At 35.2% G+C, this 18,581-nt stretch overlaps 1 protein-coding gene across 2 annotated transcripts in view; it reads left to right on the top strand.

Annotated features, from left to right (window-relative positions):
* NEBL (nebulette) overlaps positions 1-18,581 on the top strand; it is a 144,005-nt gene that overhangs the window by 74,065 nt on the left and 51,359 nt on the right. For both annotated transcript variants that reach the window (XM_036761958.1, XM_036761956.1), the window contains 5 exons: positions 212-322; positions 11,716-11,826; positions 13,313-13,423; positions 16,527-16,637; positions 16,842-16,952. In XM_036761958.1, the coding sequence (XP_036617853.1) occupies positions 212-322; positions 11,716-11,826; positions 13,313-13,423; positions 16,527-16,637; positions 16,842-16,952 (555 nt within the window). The remainder of the gene's footprint in view (positions 1-211; positions 323-11,715; positions 11,827-13,312; positions 13,424-16,526; positions 16,638-16,841; positions 16,953-18,581) is intronic.

The following is an 18,581-nucleotide window of genomic DNA, read 5'->3' as shown; positions in this document are numbered from 1 at the left end:
TCATTTTGCTTTTCACCCTAGTTCAACAGTGAAATTAATCATAGAAGGCAGCAATCAAAAATCTTAACAGAAGCTTGAAATCCTCCTGCTGATGAAAGGGCCTTGAGTTAGGAGAAGTATGGCAGTGACCAGCTGATTTGTTCTTTGATGTATTTTCAATAGGTATTAGAATTTCATAAACTAAGGGTGGTTATTCTGTCTTTTGAAACAGAAAATTTACCGAAACGATTTTGAAAAAGCAATCAAAGGAAGGCCATCACTGGATTTAGACAAGACTCCAGAATTTTTGCATGTAAAAAATGTCACAAATCTTCTCAAAGAGGTAAGGACTTGCTGGTATTTGTTTTGGTTTTTACAAAAGCTAGCCTGAACAGAAAGGAATAAAATGGCCCCGGGAATATTTCCCTGGTAATAGCTTTCTGCCTAGTTGGTTCCTGTGATCTTGACATGGTCATGTGAAAGGATGGCAAGATCACTGCATTTAGAGTCCTGGTTCTGTCACTCATTGACCATACTGCCATAGTGATAGCTTCTAACCTCTCTGATCCTCAGTTTCCTCATGTATAAAGCAGAGATAGTAATGCTTACGCCAACTCCCTCATAAGGTTTATACCTTAAACACTATAGAAATGAGAGTTGCTATTGCTATTCAGTCTGATGGATATTTGTTATCTTATGTCCATTAGCTCTTTCTGGGTTGCACAGTGGATAGAGCACCAGGCTTGGAGTCAGACCCGAGTTAAAATCCAACCTCAGAAAAAAATTAGTTGTCGTGAGGATCAAATGGGTTTATGTACATATATATGTGTATATATATATATATATATGTATATATATATTTATATATGTACATATATGTATATATATATCACTTAGCACATAGTAGGGACTATATAAATGGTCTTTTGCTTTGTTCATATTGCCAGGTGTCCTATATTTAGCCTTTTTAGTTTCATTAAACCCTAGTCTAATCTTTTTTGAGTAGTAGTTACAACAGTGGTGAGCACAAGGCATTATCTATTTCACCTTAAGGTAAATATTTTGGTTTTTGGCAGGATGTGAGTTAACATTCATATTTAAGGTCATGAATAAGAAAGGTCCCATTTCCTCAGAGAAATTATCATTCTTATTTTATGTATTTAATCTCTTTTTATGTCTTATTTTGTCTCTTAAAAGATTTATAAGCAGTTTAAAATGTGTTGAAATGTTGATAGAGGAGCTTAGCTTTTTCAAGTGTATTTTCTTGTTGAAAGGCTTTATGTTTTTGGAATCATGCTTTGCTTTCTGCCTCTCATTTGCATTTCCATAATATTGTCTCAGTTGAAGTGGTGTACTCACAAATGGGAAAGTTGTGTGAACTACCCATTATGTGCAAACACTGTGCTCTTAGAAGGAATAGAAGTGCTAATAGGAAGTCTCTATTTGTCTCCTTAACATTTTTATCATCACTTTTTAAAAAATTCATCACTTATTATCACTGAAGTATTTATTCAAAGTTACCAAAACATTATGGGATTGTTGCTAATATAATAGATTGCAATTATAGTAGAATCTAATTTTAATGTCCAAGATCATCAGAGAAATTAAAAGAAAGGTTTATTCTACCAAATGAAAAATAGCTTGGGTTATTCTGAATTTGCAAAATGGACTTTCTTTCAAGTTTAAGACTATATTTGGGATATGTATTAGTTGTAATTTTATACATCTGATCAGTTGTCATGTTCTTGAAATTGAAGTGAATTATTTAACCCAAAGATACAGTTAAAAGAAACTTCTTAAGTCAGTAAAATGTTGTAATACAAATGCTTTCTCATCCATACCAGCCTTACCAAACCTCTTTTCCAGTGTTTACCAAACTTCTAAAAAACAAGAGCTGGACAAATTTGCATTTGTCATTTAATGAAAAGCTAAATGTTAACACTGTAACTGTGTGCAACTGCGTGTACAGTTTATCGAGGGGACCCTTTTTGACCTGGTCCCCCCCTCTCCTTCTAGTCCTTGGGGGATTTCTGCAAATGTATGCCTGATGACAACATGGATAGGAGACAAGCAGCCTTTTCTATATGGGCCTTTGGACATCTCTGGAGAGGTTTTAGTTTCTCACATTTAGGTCCTATTGGCAATCTCTTCCCCCATTTTGAAAAGGGAGTTTTGAGACTAGATTCCTCTCTTCTCTTTCCTCCCCCTTCTCTACTGGATCTGAACTGAAAACTAACTATCAGTTCTCTGTATTATTGACCTTCAATCAACAGGCAGCTGTCAGAGACATTAAATGTTCACTATATAAGTCCTTATACTAGGCCAGAGGCTCTCACACTTTTAAATAGCAGGATCCTCTTTACACTGTTAAAAATTATTAAGAACTCCAAAGAGCTTTTGTTTGTACCAATATTTACCATATTAGAAGTTAAAACATCGTAGTATTATTATAAAAATAGTTTTGACCACAGGGATCCCCTTTAACTCCACACCCTCCCCAAGACTCTCAGGCGTGCCCAGGGTCCTTTGACCCAGAGGTCCTTGGAGAACCTCTGTCTGTTTGACATTAGGGAAAGAAGATAGGAAAATTAAAAAAAAAAGAAAAAAATCTTTCAGTTCACTTGAGAAGGATAGAATCTACTAGGAGACATGGCCTGCAATAGGCTAAATGTAATAGAAAACAGTATTCTAAGTGCGTAAGAGAAATCTAAATGTAGTGCTATGAGAATCCAAGGGAGGAGGAATCATATTATCTTGTGGTGATTAGGGAAAGTCTCATGGTTTCTGAAAATAACTCTTGTAGCACTGATAAGATTTCAACAGGCAGAAGGATGTGGGCGTTGTAGTTGTAGGGGATAGAATGAGCAAAACTGTGATGATAGGAATTTTTTTTGAGGGGAGAGGACGGCATTTAATAAATAATCTGCTTTTGTTAGAGTGAAGAGTATGAGAAGGTAAATAAAGGTAGAAAGACAAAAGGAGGAAAATAGGTTGGAGAGAGATTTTAGAGGGCTTTGAATGCAAGGCTAATGCTTTTGGTATATATTCGGTACAATGCAGGTAGCAAGATTTTTGAACGCTGCAATTATCTGATTAGGTCTGTGCATTTGGAAATCTTGTTGTAGTGTATAGGATTATTCAGAGGAACTTGAGAGTGGGAGCTGGTAGAGCGAATGGAAAGTTGTTGTGATAGTCCAGGAAAGACATACTGATTTTTTTTTAGTGGAAATGGAAGGGGAAGTTATGGATCATTTTGATACTGCACATGTAGCGTTGCAAGGACTTCTTGGTGGATTGGATATTGGTGATAAGAGAGAGGTAGAAATCTGATGACTTTGAAGTTTTAACCATGGGGAGTTATAGAAAGAAGGCAAGAAGAGGAGCAAATTTCTTGGGGGAAAAGGATGAGTTTAGTTTGGGACATGTTGAATTGTAGGTTCTGGCAGGTCATCCAGGTGGTTTTGCCCAGTAGGTAGACAGAAATGTAAATGAATCTCAGAAGAGAGGTTAAGGCTAAAGATATACAGATGAGTCATCTACAGAAATGTGATATTTGAAGCCATGTGATTAGCAAGGTTGCTGGACAAGTTTCATCAAGGGAAGGCAATGTCTCAGAGCTAAAAAGAGGTCAAGGATGTTAAGGAAATTTACTTAGTTGAAATTTTAAAATGGGGCTCATTGAAAAATGCACAGAATAAAATCCCCATGAATTCTTGAGCTCCTGCATGACACCCAAATGACTTGAAAATAAAACATTCTTTACCATTACCAGTCTTTACCATTACCATCCCACATTCTTTTTTGTGAATCTCTAAACTTTTTTTATTTTTTAAATTCGATTTTTATTTTTTAGTTTATAACACTTAGTTTTACATGTTCTTGAGTTTCAAATTTTCTTCCCTTCCCTCCCTCTCCCTGCCAAGATGGCATGCAGTCCATTATAGATACACAATAGTCAAATCACAAAGAAGATTTATGACCAATGGAATGAATCATGAGAGAGAAAAAACAAAACCAAAAAAAAGAGGAAAAAAAGAGAGAGCAAATAGTTTGCCTCAAACTGCATTCAGATTTCACAGTTCTTTCTCTAGATGTAACTAGCTTTTTCCATCATGAGTCCTTTGGAGCGGTCTTTGAGCCTTGTGTTGCTGAGGAGAGCCAAGTCTATCAAAGTTAGTCATCACAGAATCAATATGTCTGTGGTTGTGTATAATGTTCTCCTGGTTCTGCCCCTTTCACTGAGCATCAGATCATGTAGGTCTTCCCAGGTTATTATGAAGTCCATATCTTCCCCATTTCTTATAGCACAATAGTATTTCCATTACATTCATATACCACAACTTGTTCAGCCATTCCCCAGTTGATGTGCATCCCCTTGATTTCCAATTCTTTGCCACCACAAAAAGAGCAGCTATAAATATTTTTGTACATATGGGTCCCTTTCCCACTTGTGTGATCCCTTTGGGATATAGCCCTAGAAGTGGTAATGCTGGGTCAAAGGGTATGCACATTTTTATAGCCCTTTGGGCATAGTTGCAAATTGCTCTCCAAAATGGCTGGATCTGTTCACAAGTCCACCAACAATGTATTAATGTTTCCTCAAATCTACTCCAGCATTTATCATTTTCCTGTTTTGTCATGTTAGCCATTCTGACAGGAGATATGTGGTACCTAAGAATTGTTTTAATTTTCATTTCTCTAATCAATAGTGATTTAGAGCATTTTTTCATATGACTATAGATATCTTTAATTTCTTCCTCTGAAAACTGCCTGTTCATATCCATTGACCATTTCTCAATTGGGGAATGACTTTTATTCCCATAAATTTGGCGCAGTTCCCTGTATATTTTAGATATGAGGCCTTTATCAGAGACATTGGTTGTAAAGATTTTCTCCCAATTTTCTGCTTCCCTCCTAATCTTTGTTGCATTGGCTTTGTTTATACAAAAACTTTTCAGTTTAGCATAATCAAAACTATCCATTTCACATTTTATAATGCTCTCTATCTCTTGTTGGGTCATGATTTCTTCCCTTTCCCATAAATCTGACAGTTAAACTATTCCTTGCTCTCCTAAATTGCTTATAGTATCTGCCTTTATTCCTAAATCATGAACCCGTTTTGACTTTATTTTGGTATATGGTGTAAGATATTGGTCTATGCCCTTTTTCTACCATACTATTTTCCAATTTTCCCAGCAGTTTTTATGATATAGAGAATTTTTAACCCAGAAGCAGGATTCTTTGTGTTTATTAAAGAGTAGATTGCCATAGTTGGTGACTTCTGCGTCTTGTGTACCTAACCTATTCCACTGATCTATCACTCTGTTTCTTAGCCAGTACTAGGTAGTTTGAGGACTGCTGCTTTATAGTACAGTTTGATATCTGGTATGGCTGGGCCACCTTCCCTACCATTTCTTTTCCCTAATTCCCTTTATATTCTGGACTTTTTGTTCTTCCAGATGAATTTTGTTATTATTTTATCCAGCTCTGTAAAATAATTTTTTTGGTAGTTCGATTGGTATGGCACTAAATAAGTAAATTAATTTAGGTAAAATTGTCATTTTTATTATATAGCTCATCCTAACCATGAGCAACTGATGTTATTCCATTCAATTACTTTATTTGTGTGAGAAGTGTTTCATAATTGTGTTCATATAGGCCCTGGGTTTGTCTTGGCAGGTAGACTTCCAAATATTTTATAGTGTCTACAGTAACTTCGAATGGAATTTCTCTTTCTATCTCTTGCTGTTAGGCTTTGTTAGTAATATATAGGAATGCCAAAGATTTGTGGGTTTATTTTATATCCTGCAACTTTGCTAAAGTTGTTTATTACTTCAAGTAGTTTTTTACTTGAATCTCTAGGATTCTTTAAGTAAATCATCATATCATCTGCAAAAAGTGATATTTAGTTTCTTCTTTGCCTATTCTAATTCCTTCAAAATTCTTTTTCTTCTCTTAATGCTAAAGCTAACATTTCTAGTATCAAATTGAATAATAGGGGTAATAATGGACATCCTTGTTTCACCCCGGATCTTATTGGTAATGCATCAAGCTTATCCCCATTACATGTAATGCTTGTTGATGGTTTTAGGTAGATGCTATTTATAATTTTAAGGAGAACTCCATTTATTCCTATGCTTTGTAGTGTTTTTAATAGGAATGGATGTTGTGTATTGTCAAAAGCTTTTTCTGCATCTATTTAGATAATCATATGGTTTCTGCTAGTTTTGTTATTGATATGATCAATTATGTTGATAGTTTTCCTAATATTGAACCAGCCTGGCATTTCTGGAATAAATCCTACCAGGTTGTAGTGTATTATTCTCCTAATAAGTTGCTGCAATCTTTTTGCTAATATTTTATTTAAAATTTTTGCATCAATATTCATTAGGGAAATTGGTGTATAATTTTCTTTCTCTGTTTTGACTCTTCCTGGTTTAGGTATTAGTACCATATTTGTGTCATAAAAAGAATTTGGTAGTACTCCTTCTTCACCTATTTTTCCAAATAGTCTATAAAGTATGGGAATTAATTGTTCTTTAAATGTTTGAAAGAATTCACATGTAAAACCATCTGGCCCTGGAGATTTTTTCCTAGGGAGTTCAATGGTGGCTTGCTCAATTTCTTTTTCTGAGATAGGGTTGTTTAGGTAATTTACTTGCTCTTCTGTTAACAGGGGAAATTTGTATTTTTGTAAATATTCCTCCATTTCCCTGAGGTTATCAAATTTATGGGCATACAATTGGGCAAAATAATTCTTCATTATTGTTTTAATTTCCTCTCCATTAGAGGTAAATTAACCCTTTTCATTTTTGATACTGGTAATTTGGTTTCCTCTTTTCTTTTTCTTAATCAAATTGACCAAGGGTTTATCAATTTCATTGTTTTTTTCTTAAAGCCAGCTCTTAGTTTTATTTATTAGTTCAGTCGTCTTCTTGATTTCAATTTTATTAATTGATTCTTTGATTTTCAATATTTCTAATTTGGTATCTAATTAGGGATTTTCAATTTGATCTTTTTCTAGTTTTTTCAGTTGCATGCCCATTTCATTGATCTCCTTTTTCTCCATTTTATTCATGTAAACATTTAGAGATATAAAACTTCACCTAAGAACTGCTTTTGTTGCATCCTATAAGTTTTGGTATGTTGTCTCATTATTGTCATTCTCTTGAATGAATTTATTAATTGTTTTTATGATTTGTTCTTTGGGCCACTCATTCTTTAGGATTAGATTATTTAGTTTCCAATTAATTTTTAGTTTATCTTTCCATGGTCCTTTATTACAAATAATTCTTATTGCATCATGAGCTGAGAAGGATGCATTGACTTTCTGCACTGGATTGTGAGGTTTTTATGTCCTAGTACATGGTCAATTTTTGAGTATGTGCCATGGACCGCTGAGAAAAAAAGTATATTCCTTTTTATCCCCATTCAGTTTTCTCCAGAGGTCTATCATATCTGCCTTTTCTAAAATTCTATTCACCTCCTTAACTTCTTTCTTGTTTATTTTGAGGTTATATTTATCAAGTTCAGAGGTGGGGAGGTTGAGGTCCCCCACGAGTATGGTTTTGCTGTCTATTTCTTCCTGTAACTCCCTTATCTTCTCCTTTAAGAATCTGCATGCTATACTACTTGGTGCATATATATTAAAATGATACTGCTTCATTGTCTGTGGTGCTTTTTAGCAGGATATAGTGTCCTTCCTTATCTCTTTTAATTATATCTATCTTTGCTTTTGCCTCATCTGAGATTAGGATTGCAACACCTGCTTTTTTTACTTTAGTTGAAGCACAATATATTCTTCTCCAGTCTTTTACTATTACCCTGTGTGTATCCCTCTTTTTCAAATATGTTTCTTGTAAACAACATTTTGTAGGATTATGGTTTTTAATTCATTCTGCTATCTACCTCTGTTTTATGGGAGAGTTCGTCTCGTTCACATTCACAGTTATGATTACAAGCTGTGTCTTTTTTCTCCATCCTGTTCCTCCCCCATTTATGCTTTTGTTTTTCCCTCCCCCCTTATGCTCCTCAAAAGAGTTTTGCTTTTGACCACAGTCTTCCTCTATTTACCCTCCCTCTTGATTTCACTCCCTTATCTTACCCTTTTCCCCTTGCTACTTCTTCCCTTCCTTCTGACCACCCCCCCCCTTCTTTTCCCCTTTCCCCGCCTACTGCCTGTAGGACAAGTTTGATTTCTATACTTTTCTGAGTATGTTATTCTCTTCTTGAACCAAATCTGATGAGAGTAAAGATCATATACTACTCTTCTCCCTCCCATCTTTCCCTCTACTATAATGTGTTTTTAATGCCTCTTCCTGTGATGTAATTTACCCTTTTCTACTACCTCCTTTCCTCTTCTCCCAGAACCCTCCCTTTATATATCTTAATTATGTTTTTTATCCTTATATGTTATTTTATACTGACACCCACAGTCTGACTGTATGCCTTTCAATTGTCATGATAATTGTACTGTTCTCAAGATTGACATATATGTGTATATATATATATATATATGTATATATATATACATATATACAACAATATAATCCTATATAAGGATATAAACAATTTGCCTTTATTGATTAACAAGGTTTGTGGGGGGTTTTTCCTCCTGTTTACCTTTTTATGTCTCCCGAGTTGTGTATTTGATGATCAGATTTTCCATTGAGTTCTGGCCTTTTCATCAGGAAGTTCTGGAATTCCATTATTTCATTGAATGTCCATCTCCTGGCCTGAAAAATTATGCTCAGTTTTGTTGGGTCGTTGATCCTTGGTTGTCCAAGGAGTCCAAAGGAGTCTAAGCTCCTTTGCCCTTCGGAATATCATATTCCAATTTCCCCTGTCATTTAATGTGGAAGCTGAAAGATCCTGTCTGATCCTGGCTGTAGTTCCATGATATTTGAATTGTTTCTTTTTGGCCGCTTGCAGTATTTTCTCCTTGACTTTGTAATTCTGAAATTTGGCTATAATATTTATTGGAGTTTTCAATTTGAGATCACTTTCAGGGTGTGATGGGTAGATTCTTTCAATGATTATTTTCCCCCTCTGGTTCTAGGACCTCTGGGCAGTTATCTTTGATAATTGCTGAGAAGATACTGTCCAGGCTCTTTTTTTCATTGTGGCTTTCCGGTAGACCAATAATTCTTAAATTGTCTCTCCTGGATCTATTTTCCAGGCCTGTTGTTTTTCCAATCAGATATTTCATGTTTTCTTCTATTTTTTCATTCTTTACATTTTGTTTGACTACTTCTTGATGCCTCATAGAGTCATTAGCTTCTACTTGCTCAATTCTAATTTTTAATTAGTTTCTGTCTTCATTTTCTTTTGAGTCTCCTTTTCTAGTTGGATGATTTTGCCTTTCAGGGTGTCATTTTCTCTATCTAGATTCTGAATCTCCTTCGCCATTTTGCCAATTTTACTTCTCAAAGATTTGATCTCATCCATGATTTTTTCCCCATTTTTTTCTTTTATCTTCCTAATTTGGTGTTTAAAATCCTCCTTTAGCTCTTCTAGAAATGCTCTTTGGGCTTGAGACCAGATCACATTCCATTTTGAGTATCAGATGTGGGTATAGTGTCAATGTTGTCCTCTTCTGAATTGGTATTTTGATCTTCCCTGTCTCCATAAAAAGAATCAGTAGTCCTCAGTTTTTTGATGTTCTTCTTCATGTTGGTTAGCTTTTTCCTGGCTTTACAGTGGGTTTCTGCTTTTGGGATTCAGGGGGCTCTGTCCCAGATTTCTTGTTCTTTGAATTGTGAGCCTAGTTACTGACTTTGCGGTCGTCTGGCTGCCTGAAGTCTCCTCTTCCCCTGGGGGTGCTCTCCAGCACCAGTGGTCTCAGCCATTGTCTGTGCTCATGTCTGCCACTTCCCCTGGCTGTGCAAAGGCACGCCTGGGTTCCTGGTGTTGACCTTTGCTGTCTACGCCCTTCTGGGACTCAGAATTCCCACTGTTTGGCTACTGAAGCCCCACCTCTGTCTCCTCTATTCCAGCATTTTTCCCTGAGGAATTTTCAGGGTCAATGAGGGAGGGAGAGATGAGAGCCATTTACCTCACCATTATGTCTCCCGGAAGTTCAAGAAAGCTGGTTTCCAAACCTTTTATGTCTCATGGCCACAGGCGCTGCTCTGCTGCCTTCCGTGGCTGGTTTCCACAGCTGCTTCCACTTTGGTGTGGTCTGGTGCAGCTCTGCATGCCAGGCACTCTCCCAGCCTGCAGATCTGTCCCTTTGACCTTTTGGACTCTCTTGGCTTGGAAATTTGCCCCACTCAATCTACTAGCAGCTTCTAACTGTCTCAAATCTGCTCAGATTCCTCCATCTCACATTCTGACTTTGATGTGTTGTGGGTGTGCCCTCTACCAATGCTGATTATAACTCCTTTCTGATTTCTCGTGAGTTGCTAACTTGACAATAGCAGTACTCCTTGGCTAGCCTTTTGGTGATGAGCCTCTCTAAACTGAGCTAAACTGGTCCTTGGATGATAGAAGTATATATGGTCATTTTTTTTTAGGCCTTTACCTGAACCCCTTCTAACTTCTTAGGACATACTGGAGCTTACACTCTAGGGTGTAGCTTTGGATAACCAAAGGTGCAACCATGCCCTAAAGGCATTAAGTGAATCTGATTTTAGCCATATGATTTCAGGTCCTACCTATTCCTTAGAATTTTAATTTGTTTTATATGAGAACTTTATAAAAAAATTCATAAAGTTAAGACATCAAAAATGGTCTTTTAGCTAAATTACAAAGCTTCTAGTTCCTTTTCTTTCATGAAGCAAATCTTAATTAGTGAAATGGAAGTGAAAGCTCTTTCAAAGTGTTGGCACTTAGGTCTAAATTAACTCTGCTTTTATTATTGATTTCTCATGCTCTTTCACTGCAAAGTGAATACAAACTAAATAGTGTAATATCTGGCAGGACATTAGCTAAGTTGAATACCAGTTAATATCTCACAACATTGAACTGAAGATGATACTAAGGGAGAAAATGAATCATTTACTCAACTGGAACAGAAATTCTAATCATTAAAGGAAGTCTTGACTTGCATTTGAGAATTCAGTATTTTACAACATTGATGTTACTAAAGTAGAATTGGGGGCAAATTTTTTTCTTTCAAAATTGAATTTGCAAAAATATCCAGCTCTACTGAAGTCCATTTCTGTTTATAGAAATAAATTTCATTCAGAATGAAAATATTTTAATTATTTTAGCGTCACTCTATAAATCAAGGTATAGGAGAAGGGTAGGTTTTTCAAAGAGGATAGATACATTCAGTGGCTAAAACGAATCCATACTTTATTTTTTTAAGCTTGTGGTGCATTATATCTTTTGATTTGTAATTTTTCATTCTTTTTCAGCTATGCACTTCAGGTGATTCATATTTTATAGAGGGTTTTCAAAGAAACAGTTCAAATAATTAATAAGAAGCATATCTTCCTAAGATCTCATGCACCATTTAAAGTGGTGACATATTTTTTTATCACTGAGTATGGGACATAAAAAATTGGGAGAAGGGATGAAAGGATAAAGATTGACAGTATTGGAGAATCTTCTGGACTTGATTAGACTGGGAAATGCAGTCCAGAAATGAAATAAGGAACATTAACACTAGTCATTCTGAATTATTCCACCACATTTTTTCTTCTTACAGTGCACCCTATAAAAAAGGTTTAAAGTATTCCATCATTTAAAATGATATTTCCTGTTTTGAAATTGAACATTCTTTTCCTACAGAAAGAATATAGAAAAGACCTGGAAAATGAAATAAAGGGGAAAGGAATGGAACTTAGTTCAGAGATCCCTGACATTCAGAGAGCAAAAAGAGCATCTGAGATGGCGAGTGAGGTTTGTATACCAAATTTGCAAAAGTTTCCATTTTTACTTCTTTGTTTGAACTTGTTGTTGAAATGTGGGCCATAGGAACTGACTTTTTAGAGTAGGAGATAATTTAGATTATTTCCATTATTTATTTGTATATGACACATTATATTATCATATACTATGTTTATTTATAGCACTACTTCCCTACCCATATCTATCCTACCAAAATATAGACTGCATTTTTCTGATGTAATAGTCCTAGAGGAGCTAACTATGTTAAGCTAATATGTGTCAAAGGCAGGCTTTGAACCTAGGTCCTCTTGACTCCAAGTTAACCATATCGTTGGTGTCAAACTCAAATGGAAATAGGAACAACTAAGCTGCATATAGGGATCCCTGCGGGCCACATGTTGACTTAGAAAATCACCTATTAATACTATCTGTTCTATTGTATTAATATTTATTTTGTTTAATATTATTTATTGTAATAATTATTATACTAATGCAATAACATTACATTTGTTAATAAGTATAATAAAATTACATTTTAAAATGATTTGGACCATACCCAGCCCATGTTTGTCATGACCACTACACCATCATGCTTCTTCTAGATCTTGAATCTCAATTTTACTCTTCTCTTTATCTCATGCCTTGATTATCCCTTGATAATGCTGTAGAAAAAGAATTTAAAGGGTTCTATTACCCAGAATTGAATAGGAAGAGAAGAGTAAGGCATTTTTATAAATGCTCCCAAACTTCCCTTTGAAATAAAAGCCCATCTTCTTAACTCTTCTTGTGACATCGAATGGTTTTACATTATGAAACTAAAGTCTGCAAAGTATTGAAACTGGGAATCACCTAGTTGGTAATGGGAGAATCATGGTGGATGTGAACCCATATTAAAATGAGGAATTACACTGGAGAAGTGGTGTAATGGATGTCATTGGAGTAATGTGTGGCCAGGAAAAGTAAAGTATGAGTATATTCTGAGCATTGCTGTAATTGTACATTACAGCTTATAGAAAGGGAATGTTGACTTTGAGGAAGTGAATGTAGATCCGTCTCAACCTGAACTACTGAGGGTATAGGGAGGAAGCCTGAGAAGGCAGACTGGAGCCCAGTTATGAAGGGCTTTACTTCAAGTGTCTAGAGTAGGGGTCAGGGCCCCTTGAGATGTTAGCATTTGGTGCAAGGAGGGTACCTTGGACCAACTGGCAAGGATGAAGGAGGGCTCACCCCAAACTTGTTGAGAATCAAGGCTGTGGCCATCATTGTACTTACAAAAATTAAGTTCTGGCATTGGCAGCTAATTTTCCACTTAGGATTCTGACATCAGCATGATGGCAGTGTATTCCAAAGAGTTTTGAAGATTTGCTGTCATTATGCATGGCGTAGATGAACTGTGTGGTTTAAAAAATATTTTTCTAAGTTTCTAAAATGGTTTCTATTCTTGAGATATGCATTATATAAATGTAATCCGAGTGTTTAAAATATTATTCCCACATAGAAGGAATACAAGAAAGATCTGGAAACTGAAATTAAAGGGAGAGGAATGCAAGTTGGCACAGATACCCTTGACATACAGCGAGCCAAAAAAGCTTCTGAAATCTCAAGCCAGGTTAGTATTGTGAATGATCTGTGAATAATCATGGCTCTGGAGTTCATTTTTTTGGACCAACCAATTCTTGTCCAGGTTTTAACGGGTAAAATTCTTCATGAATTTATTTTTTTTAAATTATGTCATTTATTTCTTTATTTCCCAATTATGTCTATTTTTTAACAATCATTTAAAAATTTTAAAATTCAGATTTGTTCCCTCCCTCCCAGCTTCTGTCCTCCTTGAGAAGGCAAGCACTTTGATTTCAATGATACATGTAGGGTTATGCCAGATATATTTCCATATTAGCCATGTTGCAAAAGGAAACATAAATAAATAGAACAATAAAAATGAAGTTTAAAAAAGTATGCTTCAATCTAAATTTAGAGTTCATCAATTCTCTCTTTGGAGGTAGATAGCATTTTTCATCATAGATCCTTGGGAATTATCTTAGATTCTTGTCCTGTCTGTCAGAATTAATCATCCTTACAATATTGCTATTATTGTATACATTTTTCTCCTGGTTTTGTTCACTTTACTTTGCATGAATTTATACAAATATTCCTAGGTTTCTCTGAAACCATCCTCCTTGGCCCTTCTTATGTGATAATAGTATTCCATCACAATCATATATCACAACTTGTTCAGCCATTCCCCAATTGATGGGCACCCCCTTGACTTCCAATTATTTTCTACCACAAAAGAGCTGCTATAAATGTTTTTTGCACAAATAGGTGCTTTTCCCATTTCTTTGGTCTCTTTGGGATGCAGAACCAGGAGTGGTATTGATGGGTGAAAGGCTTTTTACAGTTTTATAGTCATTTTGGTATAGTTCCAAATTGTTCTCCAGAATGGTTGGACTAGTTTCACAACTCCACCAGTGTGCATTAGTGTCCCAATTTTTCCACATCCCCTCCAGCTTTTGTCATTTTCCTTTTCTGTCATGTTAGCCAATCTGTTAGGTATGAGGTAGTATGTAAGAGTTATTTTAATTTGCATTTCTCTCAACAGTATTGATTTAATTTAAAACATTTTTTCATGTGACTATTATGGGCTTTGATTTCATCTTCCAAAAACTGCCTTTTCATATCGTTTTACCATTTGTCAACAGAGGAATAGCTTGTATTTTTACAAATTTGGCTCAGTTCCCTATTTATATGAGAAATGAAGACTTTATTAAAGAAATTTGTTGCACTTCCCCCCCGTTTCCTGTTTTCCATCTAATTCTGACTGCATTAGTTTTGTTTATGCAAAAAGATTTTTAATTTCATGTAATTAAAATTATCCATTCTACTTCTTGTGATCCTCTGTATCTTTTGTTTGGTCATAAACGCTTCTCTTACCCATAGAACTGACAGGGACATTTACCATTGTGCCCTAATTTACTGAAGATATTACCCTTTATATCTAAATAATTTTTCAATTTTGACCTTATTTTGATATATGGTGTAAGATTTTTTACATGAATAGTTTCTGCCGAACTGTTCTCCAGTTTTCCCAATTGTTTCTGTCAAATAGTGTGTTCTTGTCTCAAAAAACTTGAGTCTTTGGGTTTAAAACACTAAATTACTACTACTGTATCTTGTGTACCTTATCTGTTCCACTGATCCACTACTCAATTCTTAGCCAGTACCAGACGGTTTTGATGATTACTACTTTATAAATACAGTTTGAAATCTGGTATGGCTAGGCTACCCTTATTTTCATTAATTCCTTGATATTCTTGACCTTTTGTTTTCTAGATGAATTTTGTTATGACTTTTTCTAGCTCTATAAAATAGTCTGTTGGTAGTTTGATTGGTATGGCATTGAATAAGTAATTTAGGTAGAATTGTCATTTTTATTATGTTGGCTGGGCCTACCCATTAGCAATTACTATTTTTCCAGTTGTTTAGATCCGATTTTATTTGTGTGAAAAGTGTTTTGTAATTGTGTTAATATAATTCCTGGATTTGTCTTAGCAGGTAGACTTTCAAATATTTTATATTATCTAATGTTATTTTAAAAGGAATTTCTCTATCTCTTGCTGCTGGACTTTGTTGGTAAATATATAGAAATGCTGATGATTTATGTGGGTTTATTTTATATACTGCAACTTTGCTAAAGTTGTTAATTATTTCAACTAGTTTTTTAATTGATTCTTTAAGATTCTTAAAGTATATCATCATATCACCACAAAGAGTGATAGTTTTGTTTCCTCATTGCCTATTCTTATTCCTTCAATTTCTTTTCCTCTATTATTGTTATAGCTAACATTTCTAGCACAATATTAAATAGTGGTGATAATGGGCATCCTTGTTTGACTGCTGACCTTATTGGGAAGGCTTATCTCCATTATAGATAATGGCTACTGATGGTTTTAGATAGATGCTACTTTTTATTTTAAGGAAAGCTCCCTTTATTCCTATGCTCTCTAGTGTTTTTTTTAACAGGAAGCTTTTTCTGCATCTTTTAAGATAATCATAGTTTTTTTGTTGTTATTGATATGGTCAATTATGCTGATATTGAACCTAATACTGAACCAGCCCTACATTCCTAATATAAATTCCACCTGGTAATAGTGTATAACATTTGTGATGTGTCTATAATCTCCTTGCTAGTATTTCATTTAAATTTTTGCATGAGTATTCATTAAGAAAATTGAGTTATAGTTTTCTTTCCTTCTTTTTGCTCTTTTTTAATTTAGGTATCAAAACCATATTTGTGTCATAAGAGGAGTTTTGTAGGACTCCTTATTTTTTCAAAGAGTTTATATAGTATTGTGATTAATTGTTCCTTAAATGTTTGGTAGAAATCACTTATGAATCCATATGGCCCTGGTGATTTGTTTCTTAGGAAGCTCATTGATGGCTTGTTCAATTTCTTTTTCTAAGACATAGTTAAGTATTCAATTTCTTCTGTTAATCTGGGCAGCTTCTATTTTTGTAAATTTCAATTTTACTTAGATTATCAGTTTTACTGGCATATCACTGGGTAAAATACCTTTTAATAATTGTTTTAATTTCACTTCCATTAGTGCTGCATTCACCCTTTTCATTTTAGATACTAATAACTTGGTTTTCTTTCTTTTTTTAAATTAAAAGCTTTGTAGATATAAACTTTTTATGCCATTTGTTTTTCACAGAAAGAATATAAAAGAGATCTGGAGACAGAAATTAAAGGCAAGGGGATGCAAGTGGGCACAGATACTCTTGATATCCAAAGAGCTAAGAAAGCATCTGAAATGGCAAGCCAGGTAAGTAGAAGAGAAAAAAAGAAACATTTTTAAGTTGAATAAAGCTATGTGTACTTTGCAGTAAAATAGGAAATCTCAGCATTGAATCTATTCCTGTGGGTTAAGTTGGTTAAATGGGTATGAGCAAAAAACAAATGCATACATTATGACAGTCTTCCAAAGGATACTAAAACAAGATCTTCAAACTCCCTTCTGACCTCTTAGAAAGAATACAAGAGAGACCTGGAAAATGAAATTAAAGGGAAAGGAATGCAAGTGAGCATGGACATCCCTGATATGCTGCGAGCCAAGAGAGCATCTGAAATCTATAGCCAGGTTGGCCAAGAATGAAATTGTTGAATGTTACTTGTTCTAATGAGTCATCTGTCTTTGTGTGCTCCCCCCAAGCACCTCCCCTACCTCCAACCAGGAATTCCACTTTATGGACAATGATTATTCCGTAATTGGGCAAAATTCCATAAAAGTTACTTGCAACTGCTTGCATTAATATGCTGGCTTTCCATGAATAGGTAATAGGGCCAAAGACTGGAAGGGACCTTAGAGGGCATGCAGTCCAACTCTTTCATTTTATTGATTAGAAACTGGGGCCCAGAACAGTTTGATAATTTACCCAGAATCCCACAGAGAGTAAGGAGGGGAGTGAGATTTGAGCCTGAATCCTTTTACTCCAAAGCTAACATTCTTTTGCACTACCACACTCTACCATCTACTTCATTTTGAGTCATTGTAGGACGATATGAATAGCAGAAACTGGATTAATGCTGGATGCTGGAGCTCCCATGGTTTTATTTGATTCCTTTGCTGTGTTTCTTTCTGTACTTTTTTAAAGTTACATTTACCTTGTATCTTTAATATCTGTTGCTATCATCAATGTCTTTGTTTAATTTTTAATGAAGGGGACATGATTATGGATAAATATCATAATAACCCAGCTGGTTTGTGGCTATATCTGTAGCAAGTAAAGTTACTATGGTTATACAATCTAGTTGAGGAGTAGAGGGGATAGAAATAGTGTTCCTTTCTACTAGCCAGGAGAGGTGACTTTTTAATTAGCTTAATTACCACTTTCTCATAGACAGAATATTACTAAACTAATTGTCAGTAGAAGTTCAGTTTTAGTTTCTGAAACTGAAGGAAGCTGTGTCTAGAGAGACTATCAATTCTTTACGCTTCAGGTAGACACAGGAATGAGACTGGGGGGTCCCCAAGGCTTATGAATAACCCTCAATGCGACATTTTGGCATGTGAAAAAGCAATAGTTGACTCTACTGACATTTGCAAAGCTGAAGTCATTGGAGACTGTACATTTTGAATTTTCAGAGAAAGGTTACCACCTCAAGATAATGCTGTGTTGTGCCAGATTTCCAATTTTTACTACAGTATTGATTCTTAAGGAAATTTATTCAGTTATAATCCACAATGGAACCCTGCCCTTAAGCAGGTTACATAAGTGCAGGGCTCTCTACATAGCTGAAATAATTTTAATGATAAACACATCAGACTTTCATTCATAGTTTTATTTATTCCCATTGGTCTGATTCTCACTAAAACTTGTTTGTCTTGTTTCTTTGACTCCTTTGGATTGCTCTCTGTAGCATCTGACACTGTCATCAGGTTCTTTCTTTTATCCTCGATACCTGAAAGCTCTCTCCTTAAAATGGATCAAAGAATGACGGGACATAGTGTAATTCCTGGGATGCACAAAGTATTTTGCCTTTAAACAACTGTCTTTCCCATCTTCTCTTAAAACCTTAAGGAAGAGGATATTGGAGTTTAAGGCCATGTCATTTTCCAGTCTCATGTCCTTAAATTATCTAGGGTGATGGCTAGGTCTGAGAGACCTCACTGCCTATGATTTGAGGTTTCAGGATAAAGGATGAAATTAATCTAGAAAGGTTAGATATAAACTAAGGGAGTGCCTGTACATACCCCACCCCACCAAAG

This window comes from Trichosurus vulpecula, chromosome 5 (assembly GCF_011100635.1).
Source record: "Trichosurus vulpecula isolate mTriVul1 chromosome 5, mTriVul1.pri, whole genome shotgun sequence".
Lineage (NCBI taxonomy): Eukaryota > Metazoa > Chordata > Mammalia > Diprotodontia > Phalangeridae > Trichosurus > Trichosurus vulpecula.
The sequence above is the reverse complement of the archived record's forward strand: the minus strand, read 5'-3'. Positions and strand labels throughout refer to the sequence as shown.